General features: G+C 37.6%; 1 protein-coding gene across 1 annotated transcript; it reads right to left on the reverse strand.

Annotated features, from left to right (window-relative positions):
* Positions 1 to 228: 228 nt before the first annotated feature.
* Positions 229 to 14,105, reverse strand: LOC149832205 (homeobox protein knotted-1-like 6). Its single transcript, XM_090013190.1, has 5 exons — positions 13,728 to 14,105; positions 12,915 to 13,034; positions 12,543 to 12,681; positions 2,383 to 2,621; positions 229 to 387 (listed from the first exon to the last, which is right to left on the reverse strand). The coding sequence occupies exons 1-5, from the start codon at positions 14,103 to 14,105 to the stop codon at positions 229 to 231; spliced, it is 1,035 nt and encodes a 344-aa protein (XP_089869316.1).
* Between the last annotated feature and the right edge of the window lie 1,246 nt (positions 14,106 to 15,351).

Raw genomic sequence — 15,351 nt, forward strand, 5'->3', positions numbered from 1 at the left:
TAATTTTATGTATAAACAAATTCATCCAGAATTCTGTTCTGTCAACGAAGAGATGCAAGTAGCAGACTAGCAGTTGTGGAAATGACACAATATGTATAACTGCTACTGCCTGAAACATCATGATACTTCAATGACAAAGGCAGAATACAATATAAAAGAATGCATTGCATTCAATTGAGTTTGAAACAACAAAACAGGTATATACAAGGAAAGAAAGGGGCATCCACCTCAGTCTTCCTCATAAAAAGGCACAGAAAGACTGTCCATTACAGCAAATTGCATATTCTCAGAAGGCTTCCAATGGCGTTTTCTCTGATTTATGAACCAATTATTTATCTGTTTTTGGTCCAGCCCTGTTGACTCTGCCAGCGCAATCTTGTCAGCTTCCTGCAACAACAAAGAAATGAAGCTTAATTATCATTGATTGCAATGTGACAAGGTATTTTTGAGCATTTCTCTAACAGGCCTTCATATATAAAGTTATAAACTGAATAGAGAAAAGCCCTGTGAAGGGTCACTTTTGAGAGGGGCCGCCAGGATGGCTGTGATCTTCTCACCCAGAAGGAATAAGATCTAATACCACGACATCAATAACTATGGAACAGAATCTAAACGTATAATGTACTGCAAGAGAAATTGAACAGTCGTGTAAGACTAAGGCGTGTGAAGACCACCTAAGAGAAGGATCGTGAACGAGAGAAAGGATTAGTTGGAATTTTCTAAGATACCGCACATGATCATACAACATGGTATTCACTATTGAATTTTCTCTGCAGAGTACCATCGTTGTCAGAATAGAGAAAGTACCAATTGTAGTTTTGGCAGCTATCTTCCATGCATTCAACAAACGTGTGATAGTGATGGCATAATCGAAAAGTTTCCAGATGACAGCTGAAAATGGAGCTCCGTATGTTTCATCCATGCCCAACACTGACGCAGGTCTAAGAGATGAATTCATGTCTGGGTAGGTCATAAAATGTTTCAGCACAAAGTTCCTGAAGCAAACTCAAACAATTCTCCAATTTCAGGCCTTAACAAAGGACAAAGAAGGGATTTTATTCTGGAAGCAGCTGACTGCAGATCATATCAAACAATTACTAGCTCTGGATTGACCAATAGTTACATGTCTCTGCCAATTGAAAATACTAGGATATGACCCACATCTAAGCAAACATAACTTAATTCAGCCCCCGAAAAGATCCCGTTCCAGTTTTCACAGAAATATTTGGTTAACACAGGCAGAGGATACAGAATCGGAGTCAAAATGGAGTATCTGCATGACATGCCCATAAATATGGATGGTCTCACCACAAGATACCAATGAAGAAAATACTACAATTAGGGAGCAGAGCCATGGTATTTTCCAGAGAACAAGCAGCTTGGATAAACATCAGACCATGATTGAGGAACCTCGAGAAAAGTGCAGTGAAGACAACTGGCAGCTCGGAAGATTAAACAGGCAGAATGCATCTAAAGAAACCAATCTAGATTTTGATTAGTTTAAATCATAGGCAAAACTGGACACCAGTTTAGTGTGTTAGAGAGACATGCTCAAAAAGAGGATATCGAGTTCAGTCACACCACTCCAGTGAAAGATAAAAAGTTACAGAAGATATGAAAAGAAAGCAATCAAGAGTCTCATTATTAGCCAGAATGACAATGGAAACTAAACAATGGTTCAGTTCGTTATAGAAGACACAATCACAATAGTATGGAATTTAGCCCCGTAAGTTCTGGATTGACTCGTCCAACGATAAACACAGGCCTCTGTAGTATTACCTGGATCTCCAGGATTAGGCACAAGGAGCAACAACTAAATTCTTGTCCACAATTTTTAGTATCATGAATCTGGTTAAGGGAATACAGTTTGAAATTTGAATAGTGTGAAACATCATTATTCACAGAATCATCCGATCACCATTAATAAGATTTAAGGTCAAGTCTGCAAACCATATCACCAAATTACAATCATTTATGAAAATTCCATGAAAATTACAATCAACCAATAATGGAAATATAAAACAGAAATTCACGTAACAATGAATATATTGAGGCCCAATCAAAAGACAAGCTTGAAGTAAGGATCAAACTAGGCAGCCAATTCTCATGCATTTCAGCAGACAGCCTCACATGTCATCACCATTTGGGGATTTGACCTAGAAGTTCCTCATGGAGACCTTGCCATATCCATAATGGGATAAATCCGAGAAGAGCATTAAGTGTCAATGCTCAAGTAGCAGAACATCATAAAAGAGACAATAACCACAACTCCATCCACCCTTGGGATAGCAATATGGTGCTCCACCATAGAAAACATCAACACACAATCAGAAGTCTAGAAAATAGTGAATAAAGTTTCAGAATAAATGTGGTGAATCATACTGTTGGATACGGCCACTTGTAGTGAAAATTCCACCAATCAAGCAATTTCTGCCTAGCTTCATTTGGCAACTTCCCTTTCTTCTTCTTCTTTGAGAATTCTTGTTTCAGGCTACTCAGGTAACCACTGTATTTACGTAGAAGTTTATCTTTGAGGTCATGCCCTTGACAACGGGGATTTGCGTCTTGCACTTCAATCTCTCCACCACTCAATTCATCTTCCGATGATCCAGCTTGCTCATCTATGTCCACAGAAAACATTAAGAATTAATATTTATTTGTAACAAAAATACGAAAATACAGACTTGCAAATAATCAAGTCAATTGAGATTCTAGATGAAATCATTATGACCCCCCACAGAAGTACACACAAAAGCTAACAACAGATACAAAGATCATAATATTACATCAGTATGTTTACTTGATTGAATTGCCAATAGACAAACCAGCTGAATTGAAGAATCAAGCTAGGGTCCTAGGATATGTTATGGGAAGTCCTAGATCTGGCAAGCATCTAAAATCTCATGCCACACTATATGAAAAATACACGTGGCCCACAATTCAGATAAAGTAAACAACCTCAACATTGAACTCTATTTGCTCGTTCCCACAAGTATGCATAATTATTTCAAGAAAAGGGAAACAAGGATGCAATGAATACTAGATCACACAGAAGAAAAAGGGAAACATCATGCAAACAAGAAAGAATCTGAGGGTAGACTTTATTACATTCAGAGGTAGAGACAAAACCATCAAGAAATTTTCTAATACCCAAAATATTCAACTAACTAAACAAGTCCCAGAGAATAGTTTTGGTTCATTCACAGCAAACTTCTCAACAAAGTCAAATAAGTACCATCTCTGAAAAAGTAATAGTACTAAAAGGTTAATTATGTGTTCAATGTGTAAATTCTTTTGCACCTTCACCTCAAAGCACACTTTCCAAAATCAACTTCCACATGTTACATTTCCAAAGTTAGATAGGGACATCAAAAGCAGAAACAACAAATTAAAAAAATTAAAGAAAATCAGAGTGAAAACAGTTCCTCAAATTCCAAATAACAGGGTGTGGGAAATAAGATCATACAATAAGTGAAATATCATTGCAGGGTTCAAGACAGTCCCACAATAGCTCATAGGAATGCCACCAAGGAAAAATAAATGATGGTGCGTAAGAAGTGCACGGCCACCTGATCCTACACAGAAAATTCTAAGTAACTACTAATAATACTGTTAAAACAAAAATGGTCACAGTATATGAACCACTCAAGAAGTATAATCAACGTTTATACTTCATACTTTCAAAAGAATAATATTTGATTATTTTGTCCATGATCACCATAATGAGAATAAAATGGGATAGAATGCAACAAAAAAAAAGGATTAAAATTTGGAAGATACACCCTGCTTACAATGCAGATATGAGCTGGAGCCCATAGTTGGCAAACTCGTGACCAGGAGTCAGATCACCCAAGCCATGACTCGCAAGTCTGCGGGTCGACGCGGTAACTCGGACCAGTTAGAACTATGCATTTTTTAGTGTCAAGATATGGAAAAACTCAAAATTAAATTTGTAAACATCACATCAATGACCAAGTTATAAGTATTAAACTATACATAATTGTCAGTATTTATTATCTAAAAACATATAATTCCATATAACAGGTACTATTTTATGGGAATCATGCATTAAAATCACAAAATGTGTGAAAACAACACACAAGAAGGATGTGGATCGGAAGTCCTGAATCGGTGACCCCGATCTGGGTCAACTCGGGTGATTCCCGAGTCGACTAGCTGAGTTAGACAACTATGCCGGAACCCCAATATTAAGAAATGTGCAACAAGGGACCTAATGTGAGGCAAAGACATGGAGGCCAAACTAGAAGAATTATGAGCAAGAGTAATAGTTGGAAAATGACAACAACGGACCCAAGAAGTGTAAGGAACCAGAGGCAAGAAAAGGCAGCTACCAAAAGCACAGAACAGAAAAAACAACAATAATATCCAATATCACGGCCCATCATCTAGCACTTCTCTTTCATCTTCTTTCTAAGAAAAAGTATAATCTTGTGCTTCCAACTTAGAACACAACCAGCCCACAAAAAATCAAACAGTAACACAATTGAATCTTACAACTGAACCTTAATGAATGTGACGAATACAAGGAGGGCACAATTCAAACTCAGCAAGATCTAATAAGAATGACAACCATGATACATTTTTTTTGATAGGCAAAATAGGGTTAGACAGACCAACACCAGTTATACAACGTGCCATTGGGTTTCGAACTTGCAACGTTCCAATACAAAGTAACGTGCACTAACAGCTGCTAACCAAGCTTCAGTGAAGAGACAATTGATTGGCAATGACTACAGACTAAGGAGGCATGAAGTCAAACAATCTTGACTTCAAAACTAGGACATGACCAAAAACAAGAACTAGCAAAAATAAACAGCATAATGCACAATGAACACATAAAAGGATTAAAATACCAAGCAGAACATTCATGTCAGAATTAGACATGCAGGAAGAAGCACAGGCACAACAGCTACAAGCTAGGTTCACGCTACCAAAGAAGGCAGGATCCAGGAAATCATGAAATCATCATTAGATTAAATTCATCACAAAATGCAAATGAAAAAAACCCCTGACCATACAATCACACACTTCTAAAAGCTCAGAAACCTATCTACCTACAGCCTCAAAGTACCACCCACTAAAAGAACGAGTCAACTTCCAACAAATTCGAACAAAAAGAGCTAGAGAGAGATAAAATATATTCCATTCTAATGCCAGAAACACAAAGGATGCTAAAGTTGTAGTCATGACCTTCAAATGAACATTCTGTTGGAGTTAGAATCCACCGAAATAAAAACTAAAAAGATCGATATTCATGTTCACGCCAAATCATTGAAAATAAAACATAAAACAAATCTCAATGCGAAAGCGTACCTAAATCCATTGGCACTCTGGGAGATCGTTGATGGGTACGATCTCCCAGAACCTGTATATGTGGCCCTTTTCTTTTCTCTAAACCTTACGAGAGAGACTGATTTCTCTTGTTATAGATGGAGAGCCTCAAGAGAGGGCCACTATATAAGGTTTCAAGACCATAACTTAATTATAACCACTCAGGAGTCTATTTTCAATTCAGCCCATCATAGAATTGAAAATTGACACAAAAGGGCATAAGAGGTCTCTTCACGCAGTAACACCCCACCATATGAGATATCACATGGCCCAACCATATTAGATCACATAATATGGGCCTGAACCTAAGATAACATACAAGGTGTGATTTGTCATACGTAGGCCCACACAAATTTTCCCAACAATCTCTTAATTAGACGACATATGTAACCTTATAATCACCCACTATAAGGTTATGAACTCAAAAACAATGTCTTATCAATTGATATCTTTACCAATTTAATCCATTGATCATGTCAACATAGAACCAAAGCGGTCTTCATGACAAATAACGTAATTAGACCCATCAATGATAATGTATATTGACATAACCAAATGACATGGACCAAGTATGAATATGAAGCATGAAAATTACATATCCAAACAAGCCTATTTCCAACTAGTCCTTCCATAAACTTTAGTAAGATCATAATAAATGAGTAAATAATGTAACCAAAACTTTAACTTTATTATTAAGTGGTAAAAGGAACTTTATTATATGTTTTGTCCAAATACAAACTCCCACCAAACCTGCATATCATACAATGATAAAACACTCATTCGAGCAACATGATCGTGAAAAATCTTGGGTGGCAAACCTTTAGTAAACAGATCCACAAGCATGGACTTTGTGCCAATATTTTTTATCGATATCTGACCATTCTGCACTCTTTCTTTAACAACAAAAAACTTAATGTCAATATGTTTGATGAGCTTCTAATGTTATTAGATTATAGCGCTGCTTAATTATTATCACAAAATAACTTTAAAAATTTCTCAGCATTATCCAAAATCCGCAGTCTGATGACAAAATTTTGTAACCATATTCAATGATTGAATGCCTCGTAACGGGCGACAAATTCTTTGAACATGGTGAAAAAAGCAACGAGTGTCTGCTTGGCATTCTTCGAGGAAATAGCTCAACCGACCAATAAAAAACATAACCTGACGTGAATCTGTGATTGTCTTGACATCCCGCAAAGTCAGAATCAGAATACCCAATGATCTCCAACTGATCTTACTTTTTGTACGTAAGCTAAATACGACATAACCGGTTTGGTTACTTTTTGATGATTCATACCAGGGTTATTATGATATCTAATTAACATCCCAACAATGTAAGCTAAATTCGAAGGCATACACACCTGAGCATACATAAGACTCATCATAGCATATGCATAAAAAATCTGTTCCATATCCCAACTTAGTCACGAAAACACAAATGTCAAATACTTGTTTTGCTTTTCGAGACAATGAATAATACGAGCTCGAAATCTTGTTGTGAAATTCTTTTAAAACAATGACTTGGCAAGGATGCGCAAATCTGCATCTTTAAATGCATGCACACGAAATCTAAAGTAGGAGTACACAAAACTGCATACTTTATAAACTTATATATGTATATAAAATACTTATATAGTAAAGCATAAGCATGTGCACATTATAGCACGACGACAAAGTAAATGACATAAAGCAAGGCCCGATGTGTCACACATTGAGCTAAGAAAATTGCGTAAGCGATGCATGCTGTATGAAACCGTACATCGGCTAAATACATACATAGAAAATCTATTTCATATCCTTAATTTCAAATTGGTGCTTGAGACATTGAGCGAAACTAAACTTGTCTCCCTTAGCAATCTATCCAAAATCCTTTCGAAATAGCTCTTTTGCGATAATCCAAGAATACCCCAAGAACAGTCTCAATGTACTTGGATCCTTAATACAAAAGAAACGTCACCAAGATCGTTCATTTCAAATTTCTTTATAAAAAAACTCTTGGTTTACTACAATATGCCTATATCATTATTGACAAGCAATATGAGGTCAATATATAAAATCAGGAAAACATATTTACTACAAGTGAACTTACGGTATATGCATTCATCAACCACATTCATTTCAAAACCGAATGAGAGGACAACTTGATGAAATTTATGGTACCACTAACGGGAAGCCTGCTTAAGTCAATAGATGGATTTCTTGAATTTGCAAACAATTTTCTTTGCATCGTCTGAGACAATATATTCTGGTTGGACCATATAAATTGTATCATCAAATGTTACAATTAAAGAATACAATCTTTATAAATTGTCATCTGATGCAACTCCAAATCTTAATGAGCTACAAGTGTCATCATAAACCTAAAAGAGTCTTTCGAAGAAATCGAAGCGAAAGGCTGTGTAATCAATGTCTTCCCTTTGAGACGAGCCTTATATCTTTCCAGATTACCCTTTGAATCCCTTTTGGTTTTAAATATCCATTTGCAAACAATGGGTTTCAGACCCTTAGGTCATGGGACAAGATCCCATATGACATTGTTCCTCATGGATTTAATTTCCTCGTGCATTGCATCAATCCACTTTTGAGAGTTAGAACTTTACGTGGCTTGATGAAAGTTGATTGGATCATCTTCCCTTAAGCCAATATCACCCTCACGTTCTTATAAAAAGACAATACAATCATCTGAAATTGCCCTCTTTCTCTATTTAATGGATTTCCTTAGTGGCACTTGTTCTTGAAATATTTCTTGAGATAGAGTAAAAGCTTCATTTTGGACAAGAAGATCTAAAGCATTGCCTTGATATAGATTTGTGGAAACAATGTCAGGAATAAAAATTTGATCATTGTCAACCACAACCGTAGAAAGAGAAAGAAACTCTTCTTCAAAAACAATGTCTTTTACTTTATCACTCCCCCAAAACTCAACACCCATAAAGAAAAGTGTTTCTCGTTTCAAAAAAAGACTTATTCACAAAGTCATAAAACTTAACTCCTGGACCATTCAAAATACTCAACAAAATAACAGCTAACTGTTCTTAAATTTAGTTTTTTTTCATGTGGCATATAGGGCCTAGCCTCAGCTTGACATCCCCAAATATGAAAATGCTTCATACTAGGCCTTTTGTCTGTAAATAATTCATATGGGGTTTGGGTTACTGCTTTAGATGGCACCATGCTCAATACATAAGCTGCAGTATTTAATACCTCTCCCCAGAAGAACTCTGGGTAGAATGAGAAATCATACACCTTACTGTATCCTTTAGGATCATGTTTCGTCTATCAGCAGCACCATTCATGCTAAAAGTGCCTGACATGGTAAATCGAAGGACAATCCCACATTAATCTAAGAATTTAGCAAAGGACCCTAGACATTGTTCACCTGATCCATCATATCTACCATAGTACTCAACACCACGGTTAGATCTGACGACCTTAATACTTTTGCCAAGTTTGATTTCAACTTCAACCTTAAATGATTTGAACACGTCAAGGGACTAAGACTTTTTATGAATTAAATATAGGTACTCATAACGAGATCAATCATCTATGAACGCAATAAAATATTGTTAACAATTCCAAAAAGCCATAGAGAATGACCAACAAATATCTTAAAGAATAAGTTATAAGATGTTTGTTCTTTTTTCGGCACCTAATTTTTTTTATGTTGGCTTGTTTTCCTTTTATACACTAAACACAAACTGAAAAGTCAATGAAATCAAGAAAATCAAGAATTTCACTCGACACAAGCCTTTCAATTCTTTGTTTAGAAATACGACCTAAGCGCTTGTGCCATAATAAAAAAAAATTCTCATTTATTAAATTTCAATTTGTACCACGAAAACATAAATGAAAGGTTTCATTACATGAGACAATAATATTAAGTAAATAAAGGTTATCAACCGTAGATAAATAACCGAACCAGTCCCAATAAGATTTGAATTATAAAACAATTAGAATTAATTATTCTTAAATAAACAAGAATAACCATATTTGTCTAAAGTGAAAATAGAAACCAAATTCCATCTAAAAGATGGTACAATAAATATTTTTTTCAAATCTAAATAATTTTCAATATTTAAAAGTAACCTAAATGTCCCTATTGCTTCAACTTTAACTGATTTGTCATCGCCCACATAGATGAATCTTTCAACATCAATTGGCATTCAACAACTTAGGCAACCCTGCAAGACACACTCACGTGAGTGGTACCACCAGAATCCATCCACCAAGTGTGTTTGGATATAAAAGTTAAATTAACCTCAGAACAAACCAAACCAAAGAGCGCACATTTCTTTTCACGTCGAGCATGATATTTGGTACAATCCTTCTTCATGTGACCCTCCCTTTTGCAAAAGAAACTTGACTTTGAGTCCTCATATCTTTTTTGTTTCTTCTGCGATTAAGGGTCTGAAACAACTTCCTTAAACCTTTTTTTTTTCTTAAACTTGTCCTTAGAGGCTACTGCCAAATGAGCACTTTTTGTCTTCTCCTGCTTCATCCTATCCTATTCTTTCAAACAGTGTAAAATGACCTCATTAAGAGTCCATTTGTCTTTTTGGCATTTATAACTGACTTTAAAGTGATTGTATTGTGCAAAAAGAGATATCAAAACTAAGTGCACGAGTAAATCCTTGGATAACTCTATCTTTAGTGTATTTAGTTTCGAAACAAAATGAGACATTTCCATAATGTACTTTCTAATGTTCCATTTATCTTTATATCTCATAGAAACAAGACTCGAAAGGAGTGCTTGTTTCAAACTTTTCATTTTTAGCAAAACTCTTTCTAATTTATTCAAGAAAACCTTTGGCATTAACCTCTTCAGAGGTAGTGCCCTTGAAGGATTCATGAATTGCATGTTTCAAGATCTTGAGACTCATGAGATTAGATCTATCCCACTACTCAAAATTTCTTTTATCCTCAACTTAACCCCATCTGCAAGAGTAGGTCGTTGATCTTCTCGTAGTACAAGATCAAAACCCATGCATCCGAGAACAATCATAACGTTCTCTTTCCAGTTTTTGAAATTAGAACCACTCAAAACAAGGATAAAATTAATGTTGATAGATATCAAAAAAGCAAAATCATTAACTGAATTAAGAATAAAACAAGCTCACGATTAACATACATTTTCACATGCATTAACATAAAATAATATATTTAAATTATGGTAAACCCCATCACAAAATACCTAGCTCAACATTGACATTTAGTCTTTGGACAAAAATGGCAACTTGTAAATGATACTCTCAAAACAGTAATCAAACATGAATAATTAGTCCTGTCAAACAATGAGTCTTTCTTTGAACCGACTCATTATTCACATGAAAAACCGTAGAATTGTCCTATATTTATTATTGTAAAGATATACTTGGGTTCGGCCAAATAGTAATTTTCCTTTGGGCCGATCACTATTCACATAGAACTACAAACATATAATCATCACAATATTCCAAAATGAGTTAATCTACATAATAGAGGTTACTTTGGCAACATATTGATTCAATCAATTTAATTTAGAGTTTCAGACTCTAAATCAAATGAATATTGAAGTACAAATACGTTAATCTATGCAATAAGAACATAAAGAAAACACAATCATGATCTATATAGGGCCAAAAAATAACCGAAGATGGCCCACCAAAATGACCCATGAAGCACACCAAATAAGAAATTTAAATTATAAAATGCTCTAATTGTTGGCGCTAAAATCCATAAAAAAAAACTAAAAAGATCAATATTCATGTTCACGCCAAAACGTTGAAAACAAAACATAAACCGAATCTCAATGCGAAAGCATATCTAAATCCATTGACGCTCTGGTAGATCGTTGACGGGTATGATCTTCCAGAACCTGTATACGTGGCCATTTTCTTTTCTTTAAACCTTACGAGAGAAACTGATGTCTTGTCGTAGATGGAGTGCCCGAATAGAGGGCCACTATATAAAGTTTGGAGACCATAACCTAATTGTAACCACCGGAGAGTCTATTTTCAATTCAACTTATCATAGAATTGAAATTTGACACAAAAGAGCATAAGAAGTCTCTTCACATAATAACACCATACCATACAAGGTATCACATGACCCAACCATATTAGATCACATAATATGGGCCTGAACCTAAGACATGATGTAATGCGTAATTTGTCATATGTAGGCCCACACGATTTTTACCAACACATTCACCCACGCATAAAAACCCAAGGTCCTCAAGTTAGACCCCAAGAGGGAATGGGTGCACTATTTTGTTTTAAGAATAATGAGAACACCAAGAAATTGAGATTAAATATGAGCCATCCATGTCGTTTCAAAAAATAAGGTTCATACATGGACTGCTCAATTCCAGCTATATTTTTTTTTTTCATTTTCGGACTGCAGGTAGATTAATCATGCATCTGTGCACACACACGCAGATTATATTGTGTGATGGTGACAAGGTGTTATTTTTCCTATCCAGTGCAAAAAAAAAAAAAAACTTTTCATATGGTTTGTTATAATTCTCATCTCCCCATCTTGTCATTTCGCAGTTATTTACTGTTCAGATGCCACAAACATGAGAATTGGTCCAAGAAAATCACGCCCATCCTGTGGCACTGGTTGAGAAAATGAAGTCAGTCTAACTTCTTGGTTAAGCACACCTCTGCCTAACAACTCCAAGAATAAACTTTTTTTCTTCTTGACAAGACATGGCATACACGCGACGCGTACAGCTTAAACGAAGAAAAGAGAAAGTCCACCCTCAAGCATGGCTGACACAGACAAGATTTCACGACCAGACGGCTTCTGCCAACGACAGAACCCACCCAAAAAGCAAGCCTTCCTGCCACTTTTGATAAAACAATGCACAATCAAAGCTCCCACTGCATGCAGTATCACCACAAGGTTATTTTTCTCTTTACCAGTAGCCGAGTTCAACGCTAGAAGACGAGCAGACAACTCTCCCTCTCTCTCTATTACGTATATATAATATAATAAAAGGGTTGCCCAGAACAAAATTCAATGAGTTTAAGCTTAATAAACAAACTCAAGTGCACAACTTCAAACAGACACTAAATCCAAAACACTGTGGAGAGCATAGATCACAGCACATTTCGAGGGAACCAACTAGAAAAGCAAGTGTCCTCAACTAAATACTCCAGCAAGAAAATAAAGAGAAGACGAAAGCGACGAAGCGGAGACCATACCAGAACTGCAGTTCCGTTGTGCGGTTCCGTTGCATAGGTTCCTGAGTTGCCTCTCTATCTTATTCAAGAACGTGGTTGCCTCGTCAAAGGGCTTCGTGAGATCCGACTTGTACTTCACCAAGATCTCAAAGTAAGATTCCTGCAGAGGTAGGGAAAGGCAGAAAAACAAATAAAACAAGAAAAGCAAAAGCCTTGTTTAGATGCAACCACTGGTTTACCCTAGTTATTCGGATATGCGGGTGACGATCAAAACAACCTATAACTTTGAAAGAGAACACTGCTAATAGCAATTGCTCTTTTTCCTCGATTAATATCTTCCCTTTTGGGGTGTAGAGAAGCAAAGAAATGAAGAAGGAAAAGAAGCATGCCCACCATGAACTCGTCGAGCTCCGGATCAGCACCGAAGCAACTGGTAACTACACTCGCCTTGCAGGCATCGTTCTCTCGCCGGATCTCTTCCAATAGCGACGCTATCTCAGGTGGTGCTCCAACCTACGAGAGATAGAGAGATGAGTAACACATAAGAGAAGAAATACCACTTACACTTCAAATAACAATCAAACCAATTGTTCATTAAGACGAGCGTGAGAAGAAGAAAAGGGTCACGGACGCTGTGCAAGCCAACGAGTACAGTAGAAAGAAGAAAGAGTTCGCAAGGCGATGCGGGCAGAGAAAGATCAGAAGAGCCCCAAGCGATACCTGGGCGAGATTTCCCGCAATCATTCTAGAAACAGACACTGTTACCGAGTAAAATACCAGACCCTACTGAGAACTCTCGGGAACCAAAAAAAGATACTTGAACTAGAGAAATCTGAGCAAGTGAAAAAAATATCAGAAGTTCTCCAATTAGTACAAGCAAAAACCCGAATTTCCCAAGCTAGCGCGAATATGGAAATATGCCCAGCACTATGTGGAGGTAGCGAAAGAAGTCCAACCGAAAACAGTTCATGGTTTGGCGAAATAAATGGAGAAGTGACTCAGGGTCGGCACGCTTCCTGAGAACGAAAAAGCTTGGAAAATTCGCCAACAGAAAGAAGAAGAAAAAATCTGTACAAACGCGAAATCGCTTGTCAATTAAGCAAACAAGGAGAAACGAAAAAGAAGAACAATCAAGAAATTTGATCGCAATAGGAGTCGAATCAACCTGAGTGAAACGCGATTACTCTCTCTCACTCGTCTAATTACCTTGCGGCACTCTATGTAGGCCTCGACGAGGCTCGGGTACCGAGGGTGGCTGGCGATCTTCGCCTTCATCACCGATGAGATCTCCGCGGCGTACACCGCCCTCGCCTCCTCCTCGTCGACCTCCACCCCAGCTAGGCCTCCCGGCGAGATCAACGACTCCAGCACGGTCTCGATTGGCGGCATCGGCCCGACAACGCCGCCACCGGACGCAGAAATCTTCTCGCGGAAGCCACCGGCCGCGGCGCCGGTGGAGTAGTAGCTCGAGTATGGAGACGCGAACTCCGGCGGGCACAAGAGGCCCTCCGGCGACACCGATGACCCGATCACCGTGTGGTCCGAGTAGTCCAGCGGCGATCCCATGCCGTATATCTCCTCCATCACTTTCCTTCCTCCTCTCTCTCTCTGTGAGTTTTCTGACTGAGATTTTATGGGAAGAAACAGTTTTCTCTTTCTGTAAATTTCTATCCCTCAGAGACTTCTGAGATTTTTTTATCAAGACAGAGATAGAGAGATAGAAGGAGACCGGTGATCGTCGAGACTCGTGATCTGTACGCCAAGAGAGAGAGAGAGAGGGAGAGAGAGAGAGAGGACGGAATTCCGAGCGCAGGACAGACGACGATTCCCCCACTCTTTTTCTGTCGCTCTCTCCCTCTCTCTTTTCCTCAAAGAGATTTCTTTCTGACTCAGATTACAGAGAGAGAGAGAGCTCCTTTCTCACTGAGACTCGTGAAATTCGTCCGTACGATCAGAGCGGCCCCACCACTCTCTGTCCAACCTTTCTTGTCAATCTTTTCCTGTTTCCCTCCTTTTTCAAATTGAGACCTTTTTTTTTTAATTACCGGTAGCTGCGTGGCCTAGCCGGTCGTGGACTAAAAAAAAAAGGAAAAAAAATAATAACAAAAAATTAAAATAAAAACTAACAGGGCTCCCAGTTAATGCGCATCACCTTGTGTTGAGACGTTAGCAAGTTCGAACCTCAAATGTTATGTTGTATAACTGGTAGGTGTCTGTCTAACCTCAGCTTACTCTATCAAAAAAATAAAATTTAAAAATAAATTAAAGGAAAAGGTGGGTCCACCGTAGACGAGACGACCAGTGTGTCCCTCCTTCCCTTCCCAAAATGGGATTCACCTTTTATATCAATTCCTTCTCAACCCACCGTCCTCGATTATTTCTGCTACGTACACAATTTTGTTTTCGTCCGGCCGAATTCCGGCCATCTCCGTCTATCTTTTTTCTTTTTTCCACTTTTCAAGTAAAAAGAGTTAACCGGCAGATCCAATCCACCCGGTCACCACGCACGATCGACACTCCATGGAAAGTTAACTTCCTTCCTTTTTTTTTTTTTTCTTTATATTCATTTTTCGATATTTTTTTTTCTAAAAAACGATGGCATCCAGCCCCTTTTCCGCAACGTAACCTGTGAAAGTGACTGCTTCAATGACGAAAATGCCCTTGACAACTTCAGTAACTACAACTAAATCTCTGAACCCAAACCATTGGAGAAATCTCTTTTTTTTTAAGCTAGGAACGAAGGGCTCAAGGGAGGTTGGCGTAGTTGGATAGGCCCTTGGCTGCTAGTTGGGCAATCAAGGTTCAATTATCATGGACTCAAAGTCAACAC

Source organism: Nuphar pumila, chromosome 7 (assembly GCF_984573655.1).
Source record: "Nuphar pumila chromosome 7, dmNupPumi1.hap1.1, whole genome shotgun sequence".
Taxonomy (NCBI): domain Eukaryota; kingdom Viridiplantae; phylum Streptophyta; class Magnoliopsida; order Nymphaeales; family Nymphaeaceae; genus Nuphar; species Nuphar pumila.